The sequence below is a fragment of the Bos javanicus genome, chromosome 3, assembly GCF_032452875.1.
Source record: "Bos javanicus breed banteng chromosome 3, ARS-OSU_banteng_1.0, whole genome shotgun sequence".
NCBI classification, from domain to species: domain Eukaryota; kingdom Metazoa; phylum Chordata; class Mammalia; order Artiodactyla; family Bovidae; genus Bos; species Bos javanicus.
This window is the reverse complement of record NC_083870.1, coordinates 10,887,161-10,914,506: the sequence shown is the minus strand read 5'-3', so window position 1 is coordinate 10,914,506 and position 27,346 is coordinate 10,887,161. Positions and strand designations below refer to the sequence as shown.

Genomic DNA, 27,346 nt, shown 5'->3' with positions numbered 1-27,346 from the left:
GTCGCAAAGAGTCAGACACGACTGATCGACTGAACTGAACTGAATTTCGAATCAGTCAGTTGTTCCATGTAAGGTTCTAATTATTGCTTCTTGACCTGCATACAGGTTTCTCAGGAGCCAGGTAAGATGGTCTGGTATTTTCATCTGTTTAAGAATTTTCCACAGTTTGTTGTGACCCACACAGTCAAAGGCTTTCATGTGATCAATGAAGCAGAAGTAGATATTTTCTGGAATTCCCTTGCTTTCTCTATGATTCAGGAAATGTTGGCAATTTGATTTCTGGTTCCTCTGTCTTTTCTAAAACTAACTTATACAAGTTCCTCTTCTTTTTCTAAGCCCAGCTTGTACATCTGGACCTATCTGTCTTGGGTGACCTGGCATGCCATGGCTCATAGCTTCACTGAGTTACACAAGCCCCTCTCGCCATGACTAGGCAATGATCCATGAAGAGGTTTGCCATCATATTTCACATACTTTTGTTTTGTGTATCCCCTAATAACTTATTGCAGGTGTAGCTGATTTTACTACTTTTGTCTTTTAACATTCCCAGTAGGTTTATACATGGCTGACATATGGCTTGTATATGATGAAAGTGACTTAGCATATATGCATATACATACATACACACACAATACAGCAACATACAACTACCTATTAACTCCTAGGAATGGGATCTTATGGTGCTTTTCATTTTCTTTTTTGTACTTATATGTCTATTACAATGCTTAATCTTGCATCTATAACTTTTATAATTTAGAAAAATAATAGACATCATGTTTTTCCCTAAAGGCATGCCTCCTTAGAAGTCTAAGTCATTGGTTTGTTTCTTAAAAACAAATATTATGTGGCCTGAAAACCAGAGAAGGACACTAAGGCCCAAAGCATGGTATGGGCTTGAGTATGGTCTTTACAGGATATAACTCAAGTCCAGTATGAACAGACCGACTAAGATGTGCTCTCCTTAGAGAAACCCAAGGGGTTTCTGCGCACCAGCTGCAATCCAGTCTGTGCTTCAATTGCCAACCCCTGTCCTAGGGTGGATTGCTTCAGTCCAAAACAAGGATATTTTTATTTATTTATTTAAAACTTTTAATTTTGTGTTGGCATGTAGGCAACTAACAATGTTGTGATAGTTTCAGGTGAATAGAGAAGGGAACTCAGCCATACACATACAGGTATCCATTCTTCCCCAAACTTCCCCCTCACCTCCCCATTCAGGCTGTTACATAACACTGAGCAGAGTTCCATATGCTATACAGTAGGTCCTTGCTGGTTATCTATTTTAAATATAGAGTGTGTACATTTTAGAATTGGACTCGTGGAAGGGCCATAATTAGGTAATTTAAGAACCAAATAAGACAGCTGATATTTTACATGAAGTCAGTACTATATGTTGGAAGTAACTCTAGCCCTGTCTGATGTGAAATAACTGTTTCCACTTATTTATTCAGGTACAATAGGTCAGTAGCTTTCCAGCTACGCTTTCTGGTCCTCAGTGTGTGAATCCTATGAGGAAGCTGCTCCAGGCAGAGATTTGCATTAGGCAAACACTGAAGAATTTACATTGAAATACAGTGACAGAAAGTGGATATCTAACACTGAAACTTATAATGCACTTTTTAACTTTTATTTTATTGAAGTACAGTTGATTTACAATCTGTTAGTTTCTGCTACATGGTAAACTGATTCAGCTATACATTTTAATGTTCTATTTTTGTATTCTTTTCCATGATAGTTTGTTATAGGACATTAAATGTATCTTCCTTACAGTGTATTTATTGATCACATACTTGATACCTGATATTTTACAATTATTTCATATCACTTAATTTTAAACTAGCTCTAGAAGGTTGATACTGTTTTTCTTTCATAAGAAAAGTGTGGAACAGAAGGTAAGATAATATTTCTAATGATTAGAAAAGTTCCTTCATAACAAGAATTTCCTCCACGCTACTTTATTGTCAGTGCTTCCTTCAATCCAAGCTCCTGGTAACCACTAACATAGTTTTTTTTTTTTTTTAATAAGAAAACTTTTATAAACTTTACTCATTTCCATAATTTCCTAAAATGGAAATTAAAATATATATAGCATTTTGCATCCAGTTGCTTTCATTTAATATAGTGAGTTTAGGATTCATCTATAAGTTGTGTGTATTGGTTTATTCCTTTTTATTGCTGTGTAGAATTCAATGCGTGGACCCACTAACATTTGTTTATCCATCGCCCAAGAGAGAAACAATTGGATTGCTGACACTTTTGCATAGTTACAAATAAAACTGCTGCAAATATTCACGTGCAAATTTTTGTATAGTTACCTGTGATATCATTTCAATGAGTGAAACCCTTGGAGTGAGATTGTTGGTCAAATGGCAAATGTATTTCAAATATATAAGAAATTGCCAAACAGTTTTCTAAAGTGACTGTAGCAATTTTCATTCTCTAGAGCAATCTGTGAGAATTTCAGTTGCTCTGTATCCTCCTCGGAGTTTAAGATTGTAGATGAATGTTAATTTTAAAAAACAGTCTAACTCTTTTACAAAGAAGTGTTCCATTTAACATTTTACCATTGTATGAGAATTCTAATTCCTCCTCATCCTCACTAACCACTGATATGGTCAGTGTTTTTAAATTTTTGTCATTCTAATTGGTGCATAGTGGTATATCACTGTAGTTTTAATTTGCATTCCCCTAAAGATAAATCAGGTTGAGTATTTTTTTATGTGCATATTTACTGCCTGTGTATCTTTTTTTTTTTTTTGCCTATCTTAAAACTCAGCTGTTTTTTCTCATAATACTGAGTTCTGAGAATTCTTTATAAATTCTGGGTACAGAATCTTTACTAGCTATGTGTCTAGCAAATATTATGTCTCAGTCTATGGCTTGCATTTTCATGGTTTAAAGGTATTGAGAAATGAAGTATTTCCTGCCATATCAGTAAACAAGGATGTCAGTCATCAGTGATACCCTGACTCAATTTTCCTGGACTATTCAGGATGCAGGGATGGCCAAATTGACTCTGAGAGATATCCTCAATATATCATGTCCTCAAGGTACAGCTGGGCTGTGTCTACTTGTAAATATGTCTTTCAGAAGTATTTGTCTAACTCTGAGGAAACCATCTACTTTAGACTTACAGTGTTACCAACGAACTGTTTGTAGGGCTGTATGGATACCACAGCATGTGTCTTAACCTTATGAAGCCCATGTTCTCCTAATTGTGTATCTAGGGTGTGTATTTTCTAACAAGGAGGCTCCTAAGTTCTCTGAGCTGTAGATTTACTATATATCAGGGTCTTCCACATTCTGTTCAATAGCACCTGTCCATTTTGCTGAAAACAAACACAAAACATTACCCCTTTGGAGAGTTGACTTTCCTTCATGAAGTTCCCACCTTAATGAAACTGCTGCTGCTGCTGCTGCTGCTGCTAAGTTGCTTCAGTCGTGTCCAACTCTGTGCGACCCCACAGACCGCAGCCCACCAGGCTCCCCCGTCCCTGGGATTCTCCAGGCAAGAACACTGGAGTGGGTTGCCATTTCCTTCTGCAATGCATGAAAGTGAAAAGTGAAAGTGAAGTCGCTCAGTCGTGTCCAACTCTTAGCGACCCTATGGACTGCAGCCAACCAGGCTCCTCCATCCATGGGATTTTCCAAGCAAGAGTACTGGAGTGGGGTGCCATTGCCTTCTCCGTTAATGAAACTATGAACTCTAGATTTCAGGTATAGTTTTTCTCCAGTCTTTGATAGCTCTAAGAATGTAAGTTGAAGTTTATTCCGTTCCTTGCACTGGATTTTCTCCTCATTTCCAAGCATCAGTACTTCTATCATTCCTGTGCTGTCATTTAGGTCACATAATATATGATCTTCTGTTCTGCTTTCTGAAAAGATAAAACCAACACCAAACTTTTGGTAATCTGACTAAGGAATGCCACATCAATCAGACATCAGAAGTCATCAACAGCCTCCAGAAAGAGTTATAAGGCAAAAAAATAATAATAATATATATATATATATATATATATACACATACACACACACACATACAGGCTTGAAACGAGCAGATATATAGTTAATAGATATTCAGTTCAGTTCAGTTCAGTTCAGTCACTCAGTCATTTCCGACTCTTTGCTACCCCATATATCACAGCACACCAGGCCTCCCTGTCCATCAACAACTCCCATAGTTTACCCAAACTCATGTCCATCGAGTCGGTCATGCCATCCACCCATCTCATCCTCTGTCATCCCCTTATCCTCCGGCCCTCAATCCCTCCCATCATCAGGATATTTTCCAGTGAGTCAACTCTTCACATGAGGTGGCCAAAGTATTGGAGTTTCAGCTTCAGCATCAGTCCTTCCAATGAACAACCAGGACTGATCTCCTTTAGGATGGACTGGTTGGATCTCCTTTCAGTACAAGGGACTCCCAAAAGTCTTCTCCAACACCACAGTTCAAAAGCATCAATTCTTCCATGGTCAGCTTTCTTCACAGTCCAACTCTCACATCCATACACGACCACTGGAAAAACCATAGCCTCGACTAGACGGACCTTTGTTGGCAAAGTAATGTCTCTGCTTTTGAATATACTATCGAGATTGGTCATAACTTTCCTTCCAAGGAGTAAGCGTCTTTTAATTTCATGGTTGCAGTCACCATCTGCAGTGATTTTGGAGCCCAAAAAAAATAAAGTCTGACACTGTTTCCACTGTTTCCCCATCTATTTCCCATGAAGTGATGGGACCAGATGCCATGATCTTTGTTTTCTGAATGTTGAGCTTTAAGCCAACTTTTCACTCTCCACTTTCACTTTCATCAAGAGGCTTTTGAGTTCCTCTTCACTTTCTTCCATAAGGGTGGAAATCTGCATATCTGAGGTTATTGATATTTCTCCTGGCAATCTTGATTCCAGCAAATTAGCACTCAGGCAAGTGCTTTTTCAGAAGCTACAAAAAGAAAAGAAATTCGAAACAGGATTATGACATCTTCTTGAAAATAAAAATGTTTCTAATGTATTTCAGTTTTAGTACATTCACTCTACAGCTTTTTTTAGTTTTGGGGGTTCATTTATCTACTTTTTTTATTTTAAAATATTTTAAATGAATAATTTCTAAAATCTCTCCAAGCTCATAGCTGAGAATAAGTTATTCTTACAAATCAATTTTAGATTATATATAGAAAACTACCTAGACTACAAACAGCCCATTCACAAGTTGTTCTCTGGGGCTGAAATTGAAGTTTATTGACCTTACGGTATCACCATCTTTTCTGATAATATGCTTTGAGACACTGATCTGGTCAAATTCAGTGTCACACACCAGGGAAATTCAGCATCACTTCCAGGAAACAACTGTGCCAATAATATTTTGATATCATAATTATTTTGCTTGGAGTGAATTTATCCTTCAGTTTGCTATTGAAAACTTTTACAAAAAAAGAATTCACTCTCAGTAGACACTGCAGCATGACACATCTCCTGCTTCCCTTTCTTGGGCCTTCATTGCTTCCAGTACCATGACTGCCACAGGGCCCTTCTGAAACACTCTTGCCTGATGAATTCTTGATGGACTACCATCTATTTCTGCTAAGGTTGAAGGCAACAGAAGAAAGATATTAGATTGAGTAAAAAAGATACAATTAAGGAGACTTTTCTTCACTCTTTATGATAAACCTCAGAAAGCCAGCCAGAGATAGGTGGAGTCAAAGGAAGAGACATAGAGGAGTCAGAAAGAGATATGAGATCTAGACTGACAAGAGCCTCTTTAGGGAAGATTTCATGTCCTGTGTTCAGAAGAGAGTTTGCAGGCAGACTCCCTGATCTGCATCCTTGTTTTTCTACTATATTTAAAGAGCACATCAGACCTCTGAGACATTGAAAATTAAGGCAAAAAAGTGACTCTCATCCTATCTTCTTCTTCTGACTCCATTAGAGCACAAGATGTTCTCAATCCTCCACCAAATACTGTCTTGAATATTCATTTTACTCCGGTAGATAAGCAAAAGGCAAAGGAGAAAAAGACAGATATACCCATCTGAATGCAGAGTTCCAAAGAATAGCAAGGAGAGATAAAAAGCCTTCCTAAGTGATCAATAAAAGAAATATAAGAAACAATAGACTAGGAATGACTACAGATCTCTTCAAGAAAAATAGAGATACCAAGGGAATATTTCATTCGAAGATGGGCAAAATAAAGGACAGAAACGGTATGGACCTAACAGAAACAGATCTTATTGACCCAGATAATCACAATGGTGTGATCATTCATCTAGAGCCAGACATCCTGGAGTGCAAAGTCAAGTGGGCCTTAGGAAGCATCATTAGCAAAGCTAATGGAGGTGATGGAATTCCAGCTGAGCCATTTCAAATCCTAAAATATGATGCTGTTAAACAGCTACACTCAAATGCCAGCAAATTTGGAAAACTCAGCGTGGCAACGGGACTGGAAAAGGTCAGTTTTCATTCCAACCTTCCCAAAAGGCAATGTCAAAGAATATTCAAACTACCACATGATTGCACTCATCTCACACACTAGCAAAGTAATGCTCAAAATTCTCCAAGCTAGGCTTCAACAGTACGTGAACCAAGAACTTCAGATGTTCAAGCTGGATTTAGAAAAGGCAGAGGCACCAGGGTAAAATTGCCAAAATCCGTTGGATCATCAAAAAAGCAAGAGAGTTCCAGAAAAACATCTTCTATCATCAAAAAAGCAAGAGGGTTACAGAAAAACATCTTCTTCTGCTTCATTGACTATGCCAAAGCCTTTGACTGTGTGGATCACAACAAACTGTGGAAAATTCTTAAAGAGATGGGAATACCAGACCACCTTCTGCCTTCTGAGAAATCTGTATGCAGGTCAAGAAGCAACAGTTAGAACTGGACATGGAACAATGGACTGGTTTCAAATTGGGAAGGAGTACGTCAAGGCTGTATATTGTCACCTTGCTTATTTAACTTATATGCATTTCCATTTAACTTATATGCAGCATTTCCATCATGTGAAATGCTGGACTGAATGAAGCACAAGCTAGAATCAAGTTGGTGTTTGAAAAGTCTCTTGAGATTCCCTGGGACAACAAAGGAAATCAGCCCTGGGTGTTCATTGGAACGACTGATGTTGAAGCTGAAACTCCAATACTTGGGCCACCTGATGAGAGGAACTGACTCATTGGAAAAGACCCTGATGCTGGGAAAGATTGAAGGCAGAAGGAAAAGGGGACAAAAGAGGATGAGATGATTGGATGGCATTGCTGACTCAATGGACATGAGTTTGAGCAAGCTCTGGGAGTTGGTGGTGGACAGGCAAGCCTGGCATGCTGCAGTCCATGGAGTTACAAAAAGTCAGACACAACTGAGCAATTGAACTAAACTGAATGGTAGATAAGTGAGGGAGCTGAAATATCTGCACAACCTTCCCAAATTTTTAGAAACACTCCTCTGCTTGATAAAATGAGAGATTAAGCTAAATGTGAGCAAAGGGAATGACCTAAGTCAGAGATTCTATGAGTGAGTTATAGGAAGAATTAAAAAGAAGAATCAATTGTATGTTTATAAATTTACCCTTAGAAATAAGAAGCTACCCACTAAGGTTTATAGAAAAGCATTACATCTTGCTATTTATAGTTACAAAAATTGAAATAATTTCTTGTTGTTGTTTAGTCACTCAGTCGTGTCTGACTCTTTGTGACCCCCATGGACTGCAGCACACCAGGCTTCCCTGTCCTTCACTATCTCCTGCAGTTCACTCAAATTCATGTCCATTGAATGAATCGATGATGCCATCCAACAGTCTCATCCTCGATTGTTCCCTTCTCCTGCCCTCAATCTTTCCCAACATCAAGGTCTTTTCCAATGAGTCAGTTCTTCACATCATGTGTGCAAACTATTGGAGCTTCAGCTTTAGCATCAGTCCTTCCAATTAATATTCAAGACTGATTGCCTTTAGGATGGACTGGTCAGATCTCCTCTCTGTCCAAGGGAGTCTCAAGAGTCTTTTTCAACACCACAGTTCAACAGCATCAATTCTTCGACGCTCAGCCTTCTTTATGGTCCAGCTTTCACATCAGTACATGACTACTGGAAAAACTGTAGCTTTAGCTATATGGACCTTTGTTGGCAAAGTGATGTTTCTGCTTTTTAATATGCTGTCTAGGCTTGTCATAGCCTTTTTTCCAAGGAGCAAGCATCTTTTAATTGCATGGCTGCAGTCACTGTCCATAGTGATTTTGGAGCTGAAGAAAATAAAATCTGTCACTGTTTCCATTGTTTCCCCATCTATTTGGCATGAAGTGATGGGACCTGATGCCATGATTTTAGTTATTTGAGTGCTGAGTTTTTAAGCCAGCTCTTTCATGTTCCTCCTTCACTTTCATCAAGAGGCTGTTTAATTCCTCCTCGTTTTCTGCTATTAGGCTAGTATCATATGCATATCTGAGGTTATTGATATTTCTCCCAGCAATCTTGATTCCAGCTGTGAGTCATGAAGCCCAGAATTTCAAATGATTTACTCTGCATATAAGTTAAATAACAGAGTGACAATATATAGCCTTGATGTTCTCCTTTCCAAATTTTGAATCAGTCCATTGTTTTTGTCTGATTTTAACTTTTGCTTCTTGACTTGCATATAGGTTTCTCAGAAAGCAGGTAAGGTAGTCTGGTATTATTATCTCTTTCAGAATTTTCCAGTTTTCTGTGATCCACACAGTCAAAGGCTTTAGTGTAGTCAATGAAGCAGGTGCTTTTGTGGAATTCTCTTGCTTCTTCTATGATCCAAACAATGTTGGCAGTTTGATTTCTTGGTTCCTCTGCCTTTTCTAAATCTAACTTGTACATCTGGAACCTCTCAGTTCATGTACTGTTGTAGCCTAGCTTCAGAGATTTTGAGCATTACCATGCTAGCTTGTGAAATGAGTGTGATTGTGTGGTAGTTTGAACATTCTTTGACATTGCCCTTCTTTGGGATTGAAATGAAAACTGACCTTTTCCAGTCCTGTTGCCACTGCTGAGTTTTCCAAATTTGCTGCCATACTGAGTGCAGCACTTTAATAGCATCATATTTTAGGACTTGAAATGGCTCAGCTGGAATTCCATCACCTCTACTAGCCTTGTTCATAGTAATGCTTTCTAAGGCCCACTTGACTTCACACTCCAGAATGTCTGGCTCTAGGTGAGTGATCACATTATTGTGGTTATCTGGATCATTAAGACCATTTTTTTTTCTTTACAGTTCTTCTGTATATTCTTGCCGCTCTTCTTAATACCTTCTGCTTCTGTTAGGTCCATACTGTTTCTGTTCTGTATTTTGCCCATCTTTGAATGAAATGTTCCCTTGGTATCTCTAATTTTCTTGAAGAGATCTCTAGTCTTTCCCATTCTGTTGTTTTCCTCTATTTCTTTGCATTGATCGCTGAGGAAGGCTTTCTTATCCTCATTGCTACTTTTTTGGAACTCTGCATTCAGATGGATAGGGATTTAATTAAGTAAAATTTGCTATAGTCAAACAATAAAGCACTATATAAATATTAAAACTGCCTTAGAGGAATAGTGAGGTCAACTGTTATAATTGACCCAAAAAAAGTAAAGGCCCCAAACAGAATACACAATGTTTTTCTTATTGAGGAAACAAGTCACACATACAAACACATTAGATAGTTACCAATATCAACTAGGTTTTCTCTAGGTGATAAGATTAATACTAATTTTTTTCTTTGTTCTTCTCCAAGTTAACTGAGATAAGTTATGAGGAAGTGGGTTGTTTTAGAAGCAAATGCTGCTTTTGAAAAGGAACTTGCTGTCTAGAGTCAAAGGAAAATAGAGGAAAAAAAATTATATGTACAAGGAAAACTGTAGGCACTTCTGAATGGGATCTCTACTAGGACCTGGAGTGCAGGACATGTCTACTCGCTAGAGGACACTGATGGACAGTGATACAGACTATTTGAACCAGTTCAGGAAAATGTCAGATTCACTCAGTCAGTTCAGTTACTCAGTTGGTCCAAATCTTTGCAACCCCATGGACTGCAGCATGCCAGGCTTCCTTGTCCATCACCAATTCCCAGAGCCTACTCAAACTCATATTCATCAAGTCAGTGTTGCTATCCAACCATCCCATTCTCTGTCATCCCCTTCTCCTCCTGCCTTTAATCTTTCCCAGCATTAGGGTCTTTTCCAATGAGTCAGTTCTTCACATCAGGTGGCCAGTTAGATTCACTCAAGTCTACTCAAAGATTCATCTTTGATACCACTTACCCATAGTTGGATAATGTGTATTTTCACTACTGATAACTAGAAGGTACCACTTGCGTATGAATCTTATCTCCTTGTAAACTGAGAGAAATACCGTACTATTGAGCCACCTGAGAAGCCTGCTCCTTTATAGAAAAGATAATCATTCCAGAAGCCAAGACCCTCTCCAGTCATCACTCTTGCCTGAGGAGGCTACATCATCTTAACACAGGTGCCTAAAGATCTTCCTTTCTGCACCTAAATCATGACAACTCTGAAAGGCACTCCCGGCTTCTGAGCTCCCTGTGGAGTGGCTGGGGTCTTTGTCATGATGCAATGGAACTGAAATTCTTGCTCTTCTCCTACATCATTCCTTCCCAAGTACTAATCCTGAGAGCACTCTCACAGGTATTGCCTGAAAACCACTGTCTATCTCAGAGTTTTCTTCTGATAGAATCTACCCTGTAACAATGTGTTAAGATGCCCAGAGCCTGGCAGAGATTAGGAGCTCAATAGATGTTTAATCCAATGAATCTGAAGCAATTTCTCTTTTTGTTACCCAGATGTACCATTCATATTATAGCCTTGCTCTCTTTACTTGCATGTTGTATGATAGAGAACAGAGGACTCCAATGTGGGACATGACAAGGACAGTGACTGGAGGATGCTCTGACAAGGACTGAGGCTCCTCCACTTGCCCATCACACCTAATGTGACGAGAGACTTCTGGGAACTGCAGAAGCATCAGGCATCACCTCAGCTTGATCTTTCACTAGCTTTGTTCCTTTTTTCTGTTTGTATTTCTTATCAACTAGTTAAAAGTAAGCAAACACATATTAACCCAAAGAGATTGAACATAGACATCTGAGGAGAATGTAAATATTATTTCCCCTCAGGAATAAAGTAAAATTATCTTGAGTCAAAACCTGCCCTGGGATTATACACACACACACACACACACACACACACATAGACATCCTGCAACTGCATCAGCATATTGTAGCAGCAGGTAAATCCTTCGGATATGGAGGTATAGGAATATAATGACACATGAACACATTCTGCCTCTGACAATGATGGGCTTACTTATTAGGAACAAATCCTGTCACAGAAAATAAATACAAAAATTAGAAAATTTTACTTAGAAGAATAGTACTCAAAAGCATGAGAAAACATCAAGGAAAAAAAAATGATGAACCAAGAACCTAAAGAGTAATAATCAAGAAAAATGAAGGCAATACAAGCAAAACCACCTATGACAAAATTAGGGAATTAGATATGAGTTTTAAAATAACTAAGATTGTCATGTTAAAGAAAGGAAATGATGCACATAATACCGACAAAAATGTCAATAGATCATTTCAACAAAGAATTACCATCTATAAAAGATGGTAATGTATGTTATAAAGATGTATGTACATGCAGCCAATGTATCTTTTGAAGATGAAAATACAATATCTGCTTTTAACAACACATTGGAAGGACTGAAGAGAAGACTGAATACAGCAGATGACAACATTGATTATCTAGAAAACTGGTCAACTATGGAGAACAGTGTGGAGATTTCTTAAAAAACTGGAAATAGAACTGCCTTATGATCCAGCAATCCCACTGCTGGGCATACACACTGAGGAAACCAGAAGGGAAAGAGACACGTGTACCCCAATGTTCATCGCAGCACTGTTTATAATAGCCAGGACATGGAAGCAACCCAGATGTCCATCAGCAGATGAATGGATAAGAAAGCTGTGGTACATATACACAATGGAGTATTACTCAGCCATTAAAAAGAATACATTTGAATCAGTTCTAATGAGGTGGATGAAACTGGAGCCTATTATACAGAGTGAACTAAGCCAGAAAGAAAAATACCAATACAGTATACTAACGCATATATATGGAATTTAGAAAGATGTTAACAATAACCCTGTGTACGAGACAGCAAAAGAGACACTGATGTATAGAACAGTCTTATGGACTCTGTTGCAGAGGGAGAGGGTGGGAAGATTTGGGAGAATGGCATTGAAACATGTATAATATCATGTATGAAACGAGTTGCCAGTCCAGGTTCGATGCATGATACTGGATGCTTGGGGCTAGTGCACTGGGATGACCCAGAGGGATGGTATGGGGAGGGAGGAGAGAGGAGGGTTCAGGATGGGGAATACATGTATACCTGTGGTGGATTCATTTTTGTATTTGGCAAAACTAATACAATTTGTAAAGTTTAAAAATAAAATAAAATAAAAAAAAAAAAAGAAAACCGGTCAATGGAAATTACAAAAACACAATCAAACAAAGGAAAAAAAAATAGAATGAAAAAACAGAAGAGAGCATAAAGAAATATGTAGAAAGTGTTCAACATGTCCTGTGTGTGGAATTCCAAGGCGGAAGAGAACAGAGCAGAGGAATATTTGAGAAGATGGTGGCTGGGAGTTTGCCAACAACTTAAAGGGAATCAATGCATAGATTTCAGAAGCTTAGTAAACCATCAGCAGAAAATATACAAAGAAAGCATCAACTTAGTATATCACAGACAAACTGATGGAAAACAAAACAAAGAGAAAAATCTTGAAAGATCTAAGAAGAAAAACACACATTGCATTGAAAGGAAATGTAATAAGCCCAATAGCTGATGTTTCAATAGAAATTATGTTCTAGAAGGTATTATAAGGACATCTTTGAAGCACTTAAAGAATAAGAAAGCAATATAAAGTATTTTCAAAAATGGAAGTCAGATATAAATGTTTATCTACAAGAATACATTAATCAGAAACCTACTGTAGGGTATAACAAAGGGAATTATTCAGACTATAAGAAAGAAACATTACACAGAAGCAAGAAATTAATGAAATAATGAAGAACACTTAAAAAGTCAAATACATGGGTAAATATAAAGAGTATTGGCAGTTTAATATCACAACAGTGATGAGGACAGTGACACTGATGATGATGATATTGATGGCATTGTATGTGATTATAACATGCAGAGGTGAAATATATAATAATAATAATAGCAGTCATTGGAAGAACTGAGGTTGAAGCTGAAGCCCTGGTACTTTGGCCACCTGATGCAAAGAACTGACTCATTGGAAAAGACCCTGATGCTCAGAAAGATTGAAGGTGGGAGGAGAGGGGACGACAGACAATGAGATGGTTAGATGGCATCACCAACTCGATGGACATGAGTTTGAGCAAGCTATGTGAGTTGGTGATGGACAGGAAGGCCTGGCATTCTGCAGTCCATGGAATTGCAGTCAAGACATGATTGAGCAACTGAACTGAACTGAATAATACCACAAAAGACTGGGAGTGCATCAGTTGATTTTTGCTGTACAATAAACCACTCCATACTTAGTGGCTTAAAACAACAAAAATTTATTATTTCTTATAATACTGTAGATTGCCCAAGCAGTTTCTGCAATAGTGATTGGCTCAGAGAAGTTCGATGATCATATGACATCTCACACTTGTATGGGACCTCAACTGAGAGACTGAGAAGACTATGATAACTGGGGCCTCAGCCCTTGTGGTGCCTCATCACCTAAGGGGTAAGCAAGGTTTGTTCACATGAGGACAGAAGGGTTCCCAGGAATAAGACAAGGCAAGCTCCCGTGTACAAGTAGTTTTCATTCCTTCCATGTTTCCTAATGCCCCATTGGCTAAACCAAATCACATGCCTACATACAGTTTCAGAGGTTAAGAAACAGAATTTCCACCTCCTGATTAGCATCTGCATGGTTGCAATGCAAGGTGTGATAGCTGTGTTTACAACATACAACAGCATCAATTCATCCAGTTCCCCAAAAGGGACTATTAAGAGTGTGAAAAGCAAGCCACAAAGTGAGAGAACAGACGGATTTCCATGTATTGACTGAGATAATAATATATCCAAGGGGTTCACTTTTCAATATTTTATATGAAAATATTAATATTTATATATTAATATTTATATTAATTGATTATTTTAAAATTTTATTAATTTTAATTAATTTTAATAATTTTAATTAATTATAATTAATTAAATATTCAATTAATTAATTAATATATATATAATAAAGTACTGGTGTTCAGAATATAAATTACTCTCATACACATGTATTTAAAAGGTAGACAAACCACAAGATAAGTAGGCAAAAAATGAATTGTCACTTGACAAATAAGATATACAAATGGCTAATCACCATATAAATACAAATTATGCTCAACCTCAACAGTCCAGGTTCGATGCACGGTACTGGAGGCTTGGGGCTGGTACACTGGGACAACCCAGAGGGAGGGGAGGGGAGGGAGGAGGGTGGAGGGTTCAGGATGGGAAACGCGGGTATACCTGTGGCGGATTCATTTCGATATTTGGCAAAACTAATACAATATTGTAAAGTTTAAAAATAAAATTAAATTAAAAAAAAATAGAATTGCAGTGGCCATTTTGGGGAACTTGGGACAAGAAGAAGATTCTTTATTTGAAAGGTACAAAAAGAGAAGAGACCCTCATGAGGGGATTGTCATTTAGTCAAAAAGAGATTGCTTTGTTTAACATAGGTGATATATCATTTCTGTACTTTGGAGATTAATAAATACTGATTTTTAAATTAAAAAAAAGTTGTCAGAGAAATTCGTATTAAAATACTCTTTAAAATGGCAAATATTTTATAATAAGATTTTTTAAAAACTGATCTAAGTAAAATTTTCAAACTGCTACATCACTTTGGAAAATAGTTGGGCACTGTTTGCTAAAATTCAATATATACTAAACTTATTTCCATTAACTCCATTCATAGATATATAGTCAAGTGAAAGATTTATACACATATACAGTATTATATATATATATATATATATATATACTTCTATGATTGCATATGTTGTGCTGTACTTATTCGCTCAGCCGAGTCCAACTCTTTACAGCCCCAAGAATTGTAGCACTCCAGGCTCCTCTGTCCATGGAGATCTCCAGGCAAGAATACTGGAGTGGATTGCCATGCCCTCCTCCAGAGGATCTTCCCAACCCAGGGACTGGACCAGGTCTCCCACATTATAATCAGATTTGTTACCATCTAAGCCACCAAGGAAGCCCAAGAATACTGGAGTAGGAAGCCTATCCCTTCTACAGGAGATTGTCCCAATGCAGGAATCAAATTGGGGTCTCCTGCATTGCAGACAGATACTTTACCAGCTGAGCTACCAGGGAAGCCCATATGTTTACATACGTATAAATGAAAAGACATGTATATAATGTTTATAATATTTGTAATGAACATGTGATTATAGCAGCAGTATTCATAATGTCCCCAAATAACAATCAGCAGTAGACTCTCTCATATATTATATGTATAAAACTAAAACATGAAATGTACAGAAATTAAAATGAACAAACAACTGCTGCTGCTGCTGCTGCTAAGTCGCTTCAGTCGTGTCCGACTCTGTGCGACCCCATAGACGGCAGCCCACCAGGCTGCTCTGTCCCTGGGATTCTCCAGGCAAGAACATGGAGTGGGAAACAACTGCTACAGGCTACTAATGTCATTTGAAAAGAGATACAAAATAGATTAAAGTGTAAAATTCTTTTTATATTGAAAAATAGGTACAATTAGTCTTTGCTCTTAGAATTCAATATAATGGCAATCTTTAAGTGTGTCTTGGAGCAAAAAAGGGACTTCAGAGGTGCAGGATGGGGAACACATGTACACCCGTGGTGGATTCATGTTGATGTATGGCAAAACCAATACTATATTGTCAAGTAAAAAAAATAAATTAAATAAGTTAAAATAAATAAATAAGACAATATATCATGTTACATTTACTTTTTTGATAATTTGTTGAGTTGTAGTCTTAAATCTATGTACCTTCTTTATTTTTATATACTATAATAAAAATTAATATAAATATTTATACATATATATATATACCTATATATATTTAATGTATAAGGTATATATACATGTGTGTGTATATATATATATACTTATATATATATGTATATTTCACCTGGTAACTTATTTGGATAAAACTAAAATATACTCCCTGACAAAGCCTACTCACCAACATTTCATTTCTAATTATCACCAAGTCTTAATACTTCTCAAGTCTCTCTCAATTCAGTATATCTTTCTACGTTTCCAAATCAAAGTTACTAGTATCTCTTCCAGGCCTATGGCAATAGCTGTTCTCCCCAAAGTCAAATTGGCTACTCATTTTTTGCCAAACAATATCTAGAAGGATCAGTTTATAATGAACTCTATTATCACTCTATGGTTCAAAACCTTTTGTTCGATCACTTCTGATTTTTCTGGAAACAAAGTATTCTAGTCATGTTCTACAGGCCTTACAAGGCATCATACCACCCTTTGGAGATTCTTTGTACCACAGCCACCCCCATTGTCTTTCAAACCCTTAAGAAAGTCAAACTCCTGCCACAGGTGTTTTTCACACTCTGTTTCCTCTGACTGAAGATACATTCCATTCCTGTTCATTTTCAGAGTTTAGCACAAAAGTCATATATCAAGAGAAGCCTCAGCTGACAGCTCCCACTCTAACCCCTGGCTGTTGTTAGGCTTCCTTGACACATGCTCTCCAAATGCTGTCTTCCTTTCAGCTGGAAGTCTTACCTCAGATTATTAATTCATTCATTTGTGGTCAAGAAAAAGATGTACATTTCTCATTAGAATAAAACCTCTGTAGAACTTGGATTTGTTTTTAACTCTCTGTTTTATCACCAGAACCTAAAACAGTTCCTATTACCTATTAGGAACTCAAGAGATATTTACTGAATAGATAAGGGGATGGATGGGTGGATGACAACCTGGCCCTCAAGAACGCCACCTCAGTGCAGCTGTACCATCTGGCTTGGGTGCCCCAGGCCAAAAGCCAAATTATATTTCATCATGAAAAACCAACTTCCAGTCTTAATTTCTAAAATATCATTTCTTGATATTTTAGAAACATGAAAAAGATGTTCTTTTTCAATTATTTGGGGAAGAGGGGAAGGGAAGAACAGGTATTCTTTGTTTTTGTTTTTATTATTGAAGTATATTTAATTTACAATATCCTGTTACTTTCAAGTGTACAGTAAATTGATTCAGAGATATATATATAGATATATATATAGATACTTCAGATTCTTTTCCATTGTAGGTTATTACAAGATATTGAGTATAGTTCCATCTACTCTGTTCTACTTCAAATGAGGAGAGGTTGTGAGAAGAACATTATACAGTGGTAAATGTGCAGACATTTCTGGTTACACAGAAAGAACCTTCAACAAAAGATGAAAGACGAAACCTACAAGGAAACAAAACAAAAACTGGTTTCCCACCAGCATAGCTAGGGGTGGCATGGAGCACAAACAAATTTGCTACATACAAAATATACCTAAGAATAATCTAGGATGGAATTTAAAATAAAACAGGAACCTAATTGACTTCTTACATGGAGCACAGAACCACCAGTCATTCTTTACTGGTAATTTTTCTGAAATTTCATTCCTTATTGGATCATTTGTACCTAGTCAGGATAATAAAATTCTAGTATCATTACAATAACCAATGGAAAAAAGATTGCAGTAGGGGAAATTTGGTGCTATCCTGAACAGAGAGGAATAAATTATTCAGTTGACAGAAAAAATAAAAGACATTCCTAAATATTTTCAACCTATGTTCACCAACACCTTTAGATTCCTGGCTCACACAAAAAAATCACAGGGCTTTGGGTTACTTGGAGCAATTACATGTAATCACTGCCACCTTGAGGCCATCTCTAAAACCTACGTCTTCTAACTTCATAGAGCAGAGAAAACTACAATGCAAGACAGAATCAGTCCCTATCATTGTAGCATCATGTGCTTATGCCATCATTTATATTCATCATTTACATTTATCTCTTCAATGTGTATTCTCTAACTGGGCTTTCTACACCCAGAATAGCATAGGTGAAAGCCAGAAAAAAATCATGTGGTCAACTCAGATGTCTCATAAGATGATTTCAAAAAGAAGAAATGTTGAGAAGTTTTATTTACAAAATATATTCAAGTTAAGTAACTTAGATATTTTTATCCCCAGAGAAAATAATCCAGCTTTCTGAGAAGTAAACCATGATAAAATATAGGGACATTTAAAGTAATTCCATTTGTATAAACTTGTAAAGTAAGTTGAAGTAAAATCAGTCATGAAATTTATTTGAATGCATTTCTGCTAATAGTAATTTTTAACCATAAAAATGTTCTCACTGGAGAATACAATAATAATTTACACCATGGTTGTATTTTATTCTGGATATATCAATACATTCTGAAACTACAACATCATACAAGCCCTAAATTGCTGTCATAACACTAAGAAGCAATAACTTGCCATATTTAGATCCCCTGAAGGAGCTATACCTCTGTTCCCAAAGTGATCCTATTCTTTACTATACTAGTTGATGATCCTAAAACTAGAGTGAAGTGCTTACATTAGTTTTTGGCTTTATAAACCTGAAAAGTGCTCTTCTTTTGTCATGGCCAGTAAGTCAGTAAGCAGTTCCTCCACCAACTTTCTACCACTTGCATGTGAATAATCCCTGTCTTTTTTCTTTCTGACACTCATGAGGTGATAGCTTAAACATTTTAAGAAAGAACATTAATTTGTGTGCATAAGAGCTTCTTCCCATGGGCCCAAAATTCATAAGGTCCAATATGAAACTCAAAGAAAAGGAAATTCTGGATCCAAACACCATTACTCCAATACTTTAAATTTCCCTCAACTCAATAAGTCAATATATATCAAGGGAAAAAAATGTGAAAAAAAAATAAGTGAAATTTAAATTCCAATCCACTCTGCCCTTTGGCTGAGTAAATCTTAGAAAATAATATATTTTAATAATGGAAGAATCTCTAAATTAGACATTTTGGATGGGGAGATCAGTGTTTTTCAAGAGCAAAGCATCTCATCTCCAAGTTTAGAGTAAAATAATATCTGAGAAAATCTTGAGAGTAAAAAGAGGAAATCCTGAAACAAAGCAGAGTAAAGGAATCTTGTTCTAGGATGTATCATCTGAGAAGCCCAGCTGGAGAATGATCTGTCTCAGATGAAATGACCAAATAGAGGATGAAAATAGCAGATACTAAAGCAGAGAAGTGGGAAAATATGTGTTGTCCACTATTGTGAGGTTCAGAGAACAATAGTTACGATGATCAGTAATGGCATCAATTCATGGACTTTCCCTGTGCTGTGCTAAGCAGACGAGCTTAATGGTGCCATTTCCAGGTGTGTACAGAAGTTAGCTATATCAAACCAGATGTTTTCAAAGAGGTTTACTCTCCGCTCCTGCTCCAACACTGGGTCTCTTTATTCCACTTAAAACAGGGAGATTATTGTTAAGTCACAGATGCATTTTCTGATGCCAGAATTGTCCAGGATTGATGATATTAGTTTGGGAAAAATAAAAGGTAAAAGAAGATAAATTTGAGGTGCAGTTTGCAGAATGGGAGAGAAGAAAGACACAATGGGAGAAGCCTTCAAGTTGGAGAGAAAAGAATTCCACCTTATAATTTAACTGAATTTCCAATTTTGTGCAAGGGTTCCAGCTTGGCTTTCATGTGTAACCATTGCAACCCTAGCCCAGCTCAGATATAACTTTCACCCTAAATTTTCACATAACTGCTCGTCACTGCATTTTATTTTTTTTTTCCTGAATTCTTTATCTAACTACTTTCCTACCCACCATAATATTCTACTCCTGACTTTAAGTTAAAATTTATTTTCCAGAAATACCTCCTTGCTGTCTCCTGGCAATTCATTCAGTTTACCATCTTCCAGACCCTGGCTAGTTTCCACACTTTATCTCCTATAAACATGAGTGCTGTTGAAGCATTTCACAGCACAAGGAGTGACAAATACCTGCTGTAAATGTAAAAAGTAGAACAAATACCTGCTGTAAATGGCCAGTATAGTCATACAAGAAAATTATCACTGCATTGACCTTATCTTCCAGCATTGCACCCTCATTTCACTGTAGCCACACTGGCCTCCTCACAGTTCCTCAAGCTTCCAGGAATATTCCTATCTTAAAGACATTTGTAATTGTTGAGAGTTTCTCCTGCCCAAGAGATCTTTTCCTAGGTTTATTTGCTTTGTAATTATCACTTTCTATTCAGTTCAGTTCAGTAGTTCAGTCGTGTCTGACTCTTTGCGACCCCATGAATCGCAGCACGCCAGGCCTCCCTGTCCATCACCAACTCCCAGAGTTCACTCAAACTCATGTCCATCAAGTCGGTGATGCCATCCAGCCATCTCCTCCTCTGTCGTCCCCTTCTCCTACTGCCCCGAATCCCTCCCAGCATCAGAATCTTTTCCAATGAGTCAACTCTTCGCATGAGGTGGCCAAAATATTGGAGTTTCAGCTTTAGCATCAGTCCTTCCAATGAACACCCAGGACTGATCTCTTTTAGAATGGACTGGATGGATCCAAGGGACTCTCAAAAGTCTTCTCCAATACCACAGTTCAAAAACATCAATTCTTTGGTGCTCAGCTTTCTTCACAGTCCAACTCTCACATCCATACGTGACCACTGGAGAAACCATAGCCTTGAATAGATGGACCTTTGTTGACAAAGTAATGTCTCTGTTTTTTAATATGCTGTCTAGGTTGGTCATAATTTTCCTTCCAAGGAGTAAGCGTCTTTTATTCTCATGGCTGCAATCACCATCTGCAGTGATTTTGGACCCCAGAAAAATAAAGTCTGACACTGTTTCCACTGTTTCCCCATCTATTCGCCGTGAAGTGATGAGACCAGATGCCATGATCTTAGTTTTCTGAATGTTGAACTTTAAGCCAACTTTTTCACTTTCCTCTCACTTTCATCAAGAGATTTTTTAGTTCCTTTTCACTTTCTGCCATAAGGATGGTGTCATCTGCATATCTGAGGTTATTGATATTTCTCCTGGCAATCTTGATTCCAGCTTGTGCTTCTTCCAGCCCAGTGTTTCTCATGATGTACTCTGCATATAAGTTAAATAAGCAGGGTGACAATATACAGCCTTGACGTACTCCTTTTCCTATTTGGAACCAATCTGTTGTTCCATGTCCAGTTCTAACTGTTGCTTCCTGACCTGTATATAGGTTTCTCAAGAGGCAGGTCAGGTGGTCTGGTATTTCCATCTCCTTCAGAATTTCCCACAGTTTATTGTGATCCACACAGTCAAAGGCTTTGGCATAGTCAATAAAGCAGAAGTAGATGTTTTTCTGAAACTTTCTTGCTTTCTATTATATATATTTTATTCAATTACATTTATTTTTTTCTACCCACTAGAATGTATACTTCATAATGGTAAAGATTTTTTTCTACTTCTTTTCATGTTATATTCCCAGCACATGGCTCGGAGCATGGGCTCAGTGGTTATTTTTGTATAAATTAATTAACTAATTTAATCTACAGAACAGTGCCCTGATGTAGATAATTTTGTTATCTCCATTTTACAAGCCAGGCAATTACAAATCACAGAAACTGAATAATTTGTCCAAGAACACACTGTCAGTGCCAGAGCCTGGATTAATCTCTATTTATTTGATTACAAAAGTCATGCTCTTTCTACTGTGGTGCCTTTAAGGACTAAAAGGTTCATGATTGATATGTGGCCTACACAGATTCAGATGTGTAGATTTTGTGCCTTCTCAAGTTCCTTTCTGGCAAAGAATCATATTTTGCACGATGGATCTAGCTCACAATAGATTTACATTCTTGTGTTTGGCTCTTGAGTTTTCAGAATGTACACTAGGACTTTAAAGACTTGAAAGACAGAAACAACATTGTGGAAGAGGAGGGTTGGAGCTTAGGGAGGTTGATCCACAGGCACTCACTAACAATTGAAGGTGAAAGAGAGAAAAAAGCAATTATTTCAAGTTTCTAGTGTGGAACATTAGGTGGTAAACAAAAATAAGAAGAGTTAATTTACCATAGTCTAAGAGGTATGCATGGGAGAAGTTTTGATATATTGAGTTTGAGATGACCTTAGGGCCAAGATATATGAGTATCCAATTGGTTCAGGGCCCAACCCACTATGTTCTTTCCCATGTAATGTGTTCCTCATTTTGATTACCTGTTTTATATCCCTGGTCATGTATTTTCCTGTTTCCCTCATCACTTCATTACTTATGATTTAGCTTCATAACAACTTGGCTGAAATAAATTAAGTGGCTTGAGATTTTGAACCAAGCAGATGAAAGTAGAGGAAGGAACCAGGTGAGATGAGTGGAGAGGAAGCTATGTGCTGACTCAGTAGGAAGGTTTGTTCTGCTGGGGGCATCAGCATTCTGTGGAACTAAATTTAAAGAGATAAGACAAGATGGAGTTTGATTCAGGATATATCAGTACCTAGTACAATCCAATGTGGCAGGAAGTGTCTACAATTTAAACTGTATGGGAGGGCCATAAAAAATATGACTCCAACAGGGTCAGGCAGTTGAGACTTATACACTATCCTGAGCTAAGGAGAAGGAGGTAGGGGTCTGGGTCTTCAAAGGGGAGGAAGATAATTCACAGGAAAATGAAAAGAGAAGCTGTTTGTTAAATAGGTGTTTGTCCTATCATACAGATAAGTCTTTCTGCTGTAGAAAGGTATCTTTAGTAATAGCTCTTTCTGGTAAGGTCCCCATATCTAAATTCTTTTAGGTGGTTCAGGGAGAGGTAAAAAGCTTTTCCTGAATCTGCTGGGTCTTAATTATCTTCAACTAAAAATCCATAAGTCAAAGTGGAACATTTGGGGGTGACTTATTCTGCTTCCCCTCATTCCTAACTCTTATTTAGACTCTATTGGTTTTATCGCATTTGCTCACTTATCTCCTGCGTTTCTTGCTTTAAGTGATTGTCCTGCAACTGAGGAATTTCTTTCCCTTAACTATTCCAACTATTGGCCTGATCAATTACTGGTTCACAGGGCCATCCTGGCCTTCTAAGGGAAAAGAGCTTGGGATCTGAAAGGTGGACCTAAGAGGCAATAGGATCTAAGTAAAACAGCACACTAACTGTGTGTGTTTGAGTGTTTGACACACTAGCTGTGTCAGCACAGCACACTAACTATATATCTGCCAGTTTCAAGCCTGTATTTTTCCCTTATATCTCTTTCTGGAGGCTGTTACTGGCACTTCTGATGTCTGATTGATGTGGCATTCCTTAATTAGATTACCAAAAGTTGGATTTTTATTTTATCTTTGCAGAAAACACAACAGAGGAATTATGCATTATATAATCTAAATGACAACACAGGAAGGATAGAAATATTCGTGCTTGGAAAAGAACAAAATCCAGTGTAAGGAAGGGGACAAACTTCAACTTATATTCTTCGCGCTGTCAAAGACTGGAAAGAAACTACACCTGAAATCTGGAGTTTATACTTTCATTAAGGTGGGAACTTCATGGAGGAAAGTCGGCTCTCCAAAGGGATACTGCTTCGTGTCTGCTTTCAGCAAACTGGACAAGTGCTATTAAACAGGATATGGTGTGGAAGACCATGATATTTAGCTCACAGAACTTCAGTCAGTCAGCTCAGTTCTGTCTCTCAGTCATGTCCGATTCTTTGCGACCCCATGAATCGCAGCACGCCAAGCCTCCCTGTCCATCACCAACTCCCAGAGTTCACTCAAACTCATGTGCATCGAGTCGGTGATGCCATCCAGCCATTTCATCCTCTGTTGTCCCCTTCTCCTCCTGCCCTCAATCCCTCCCAGCATCAGGGTCTTTTCCAATGATTCAGCTCTTCGCATAAGTGGCCAAAGCATTGGAGTTTCAGCTTTAGCATAAGTCCTTCCAATGAACACCCAGGACTGATCTCCTTTAGGATGGACTGGTTGGATCTCCTTGCAATCCAAGGGACTCTCAAGAGTCTTCTCCAACACCACAGTTTAAAAGCATCAATTCTTTGGTGCTCAGCTTTCTTCACAGTCCAACTCTCACATCCATACATGACTACTGGAAAAAACCATAACCTTGACTAGATGGGCCTTTGCTGGCAAAGCAATGTCTCTGCTTTTGAATATGCTACCTAGGTTGATCATAACTTTCCTTCCAAGGAGTAAGCGTCTTTTAATCTCATGGCTGCAATCACCATCTGCAGTGATTTTGAAGCCCCAAAAAATAAAGTTTGACACTGTTTCCACTGTTTCCTCATCTATTTCCCATGAAGTGATGGGACCAGATGCCATGATCTTCATTTTCTGAATGTTGAACTTCAAGCCAACTTTTTCACTCTCCTCTTTCACTTTCATCGCAGCACTGTTTATAATAGCCAGGACATGGAAGCAACCTAGATGCCCATCAGCAGATGAATGGATAAGAAAGCTATGGTACATATACACAATGGAGTACTACTCAGCCATTAAAAAGAATACATTTGAATCAGTTCTAATGAGATGGATAAAACTGGAACCTATTATACAGAGTGAAGTAAGCCAGAAAGAAAAACACCAATACAGTATACTAACACATATATATGGAATTTAGAAAGATGTTAACAATAACCCTGTGTACGAGACAGCAAAAGAGACACCAATGTATAGATCAGTTTTATGAACTCTGTGGGAGAGGGAGAGGGTGGGGAGATTTGGGAGAATAGCATTGAAACATGTATAATATCATGTATGAAACGAGTCGCCAGTCCAGGTTCGATGCACGGTACTGGATGCTTGGTGCTGGTGCACTGGGACGACCCAGAGGGAGGGTAGGGGAGGGAGGAGGGAGGAGGGTTCAGGATGGGGAACGTGGGTATACCTGTGGCGGATTCATTTCGATATTTGGCAAAACTAATACAATATTGTAAAGTTTAAAAATAAAAAAAAAAGAAAAAAATGAGCAAAAAAAAAAAAAAGAGGCTTTTTAGTTCCTCTTCACTTTCTGCCACAAGGGTGGTGTCATCTGCATACCTGAGGTTATTGATATTTCTCCTGGTAATCCTGATTCCAGCCTGTGCTTATTCCAGCCCAGAATTTCTCATGATGTACTCTGCATATAAGTTAAATAAGCAGGGTGACAATATACAGCCTTGAAATACTCCTTTTCCTATTTGGAACCAGTCTTTTGTTCCATGTCCAGTTCTAACTGTTGCTTCCTGACCTGCATATATGTTTCTCAAGAGGCAGGTCAGGTGGTCTGGTATGCCCATCTCTTTCAGAATTTCCCACAGTTTATTGTGATCCACACAGTCAAAGGCTTTGGCATAGTCAATAAAGCAGAAATAGATGTTTTCCTAGAACTATCTTGCTTTTTCCATGATCCAGCAGATGTTGGCAATTTGATCTCTGGTTCCTCTGCCTTTTCTAAAACCAGCCTGAACATCTGGAAGTTCATGGTTCACGTATTGCTGAAGCCCAGCTTGGAGAATTTTGAGCATCACCTTACTAGCATGTGAGATGAGTGCAATTGTGCAGTAGTTTGAGCATTCTTTGGGATTGCCTTTCTTTGGGATTGGAATAAGAACTGACCTTTTCCAGTCCTGTGGCCACTGCTGAGTTTTCCAAATTTGCTGGCATATTGAGTGCAGCACTTTAACAGCATCATCTTAGCAACCTCCTTTTTAGAAGATACACACCCTGGACACACAATTAAGAGGACATGGACTTCATAAGGTGGAGACACACCCTGTGATACCCACACAGCTCCACAAACAGTTCATTGGTAACACTGTAAGTCTAATGCAGACAATTGCCTAAAGTCAGTTAAATTATTCTGAAAGATGTATCTTAAAATAGACATAGTCCAGGTATACCTTAAGAACACATTTGTCAGAGGCACTTCAGCCATCCTTACACATAGTCCAGGGAAACTGAGTCAGGATAAACCCTTACTCCTGACCTTTCATCTCTCCCTCATACCAGTACATCCTGCTGCCACTACCTGCTCTTCATCCCATGTCTCAGCACTGTTTGTACTAGCTGCTATCTCCCTTTTTAAGAGTGGGGTGGAGACTTGAGACACTGGTATATGTGCCCTTGTTAAGTAGGAGTGTATATCTCAAGCCAGATAGTAACTTCAGGAGAATTATCCAAGAATGAACAATGTACTGGGAGGAAGTGAAAGTGAAAGTTGCTCAGTCGTGTCCAACTCTGTGCGACCCCATGGACTGTAGCCTGCCAGGTTCCTCTGCCCATGGAATTCTCCAGGCAAGAATACTGGAGTAGTTAGCTGTTCCCTTCTCCAGGGGATCTTCCCAACCCAGGGATCAAACCCAGGTCTCCCACATTGCAGGTGAATTCTTTACCATCTGAGCCACTAGGGAAGCCCACTGGGAGGAAAGGAAGAAGATAATTTTATGAGAAGAAAAGAAAAATACACTTTAAGAGGACAGAGTCACTGAAAGCAGAGAAGGGATAACTGATCAGCTTCATCTCAGACCATATGTATTTTGTCTCCATAAGGTTATTAAGGTCAAAAAACTGAAATGAAAGGGATCAATTCAGATCAACTGGTCTAACCAGCATTTAATTGAAGAATACCTGAAATGTACAACCTCTTCAACCAGATTGTGAGTTACTGGAGAGCAGCAGCACACGAGCTCCTTCCTAACTCCAGATGAGTCAGGATATGATAATTCCTAAATAAACCATTCCAAAATTTCAACATGTTATCACAATAAAAGTGTATTTCTCATTTATTGAAGCCCATAGCCAGGTTTAGTTTGGGGGTAATGATAAGGTTCTGCTCTATGTAAATATTCAGGAATATTATAGACATTCAATATCTATTGAATGAAAAAATAATTAATGGAAAATATGTACTATTTGTAGCTATACAAGTTAATATACACTATAAATAACCAAATTCACAGCAAAAATATCAAAGGTGTAAAGCATGAAATGATTGTCAGTCTCACTGATAATTTGAAAAATGAAGCTAATATAAAATTTATTTTCTCATGTTTAACTGTTCTACAAGATAACTAAGGTTCAAAAAGAAGGATTGGAAAAATTTTTCAGTAAAACATCCAATAGTACATATTGGGTTGGCCAAAGAGTTATTCTGGGTTTTTCTGTAGGGTAATGCAGAAAAACCTGAACAAACTTCATGGCCAACCCAATGTTTTCATCTATATGACCCCGATAGTCTATATTACAGATGCTTACTTTGCATTGGCTACAAAAGCCGCCATAGACAATCCATAGAT

The 27,346-nt window shown here is 37.9% G+C and overlaps 1 protein-coding gene across 1 annotated transcript; it reads right to left on the bottom strand.

Moving 5' to 3' along the window:
- Positions 1 to 1,992: 1,992 nt before the first annotated feature.
- Positions 1,993 to 25,986, bottom strand: LOC133245026 (interferon-inducible protein AIM2-like). The gene is given in 5 exon segments (XM_061412963.1): positions 1,993 to 3,915; positions 5,248 to 5,322; positions 5,324 to 5,431; positions 5,433 to 5,490; positions 25,952 to 25,986. Coding segments are annotated over 5 exon segments (756 nt in total). The 3' UTR covers positions 1,993 to 3,435.
- Between the last annotated feature and the right edge of the window lie 1,360 nt (positions 25,987 to 27,346).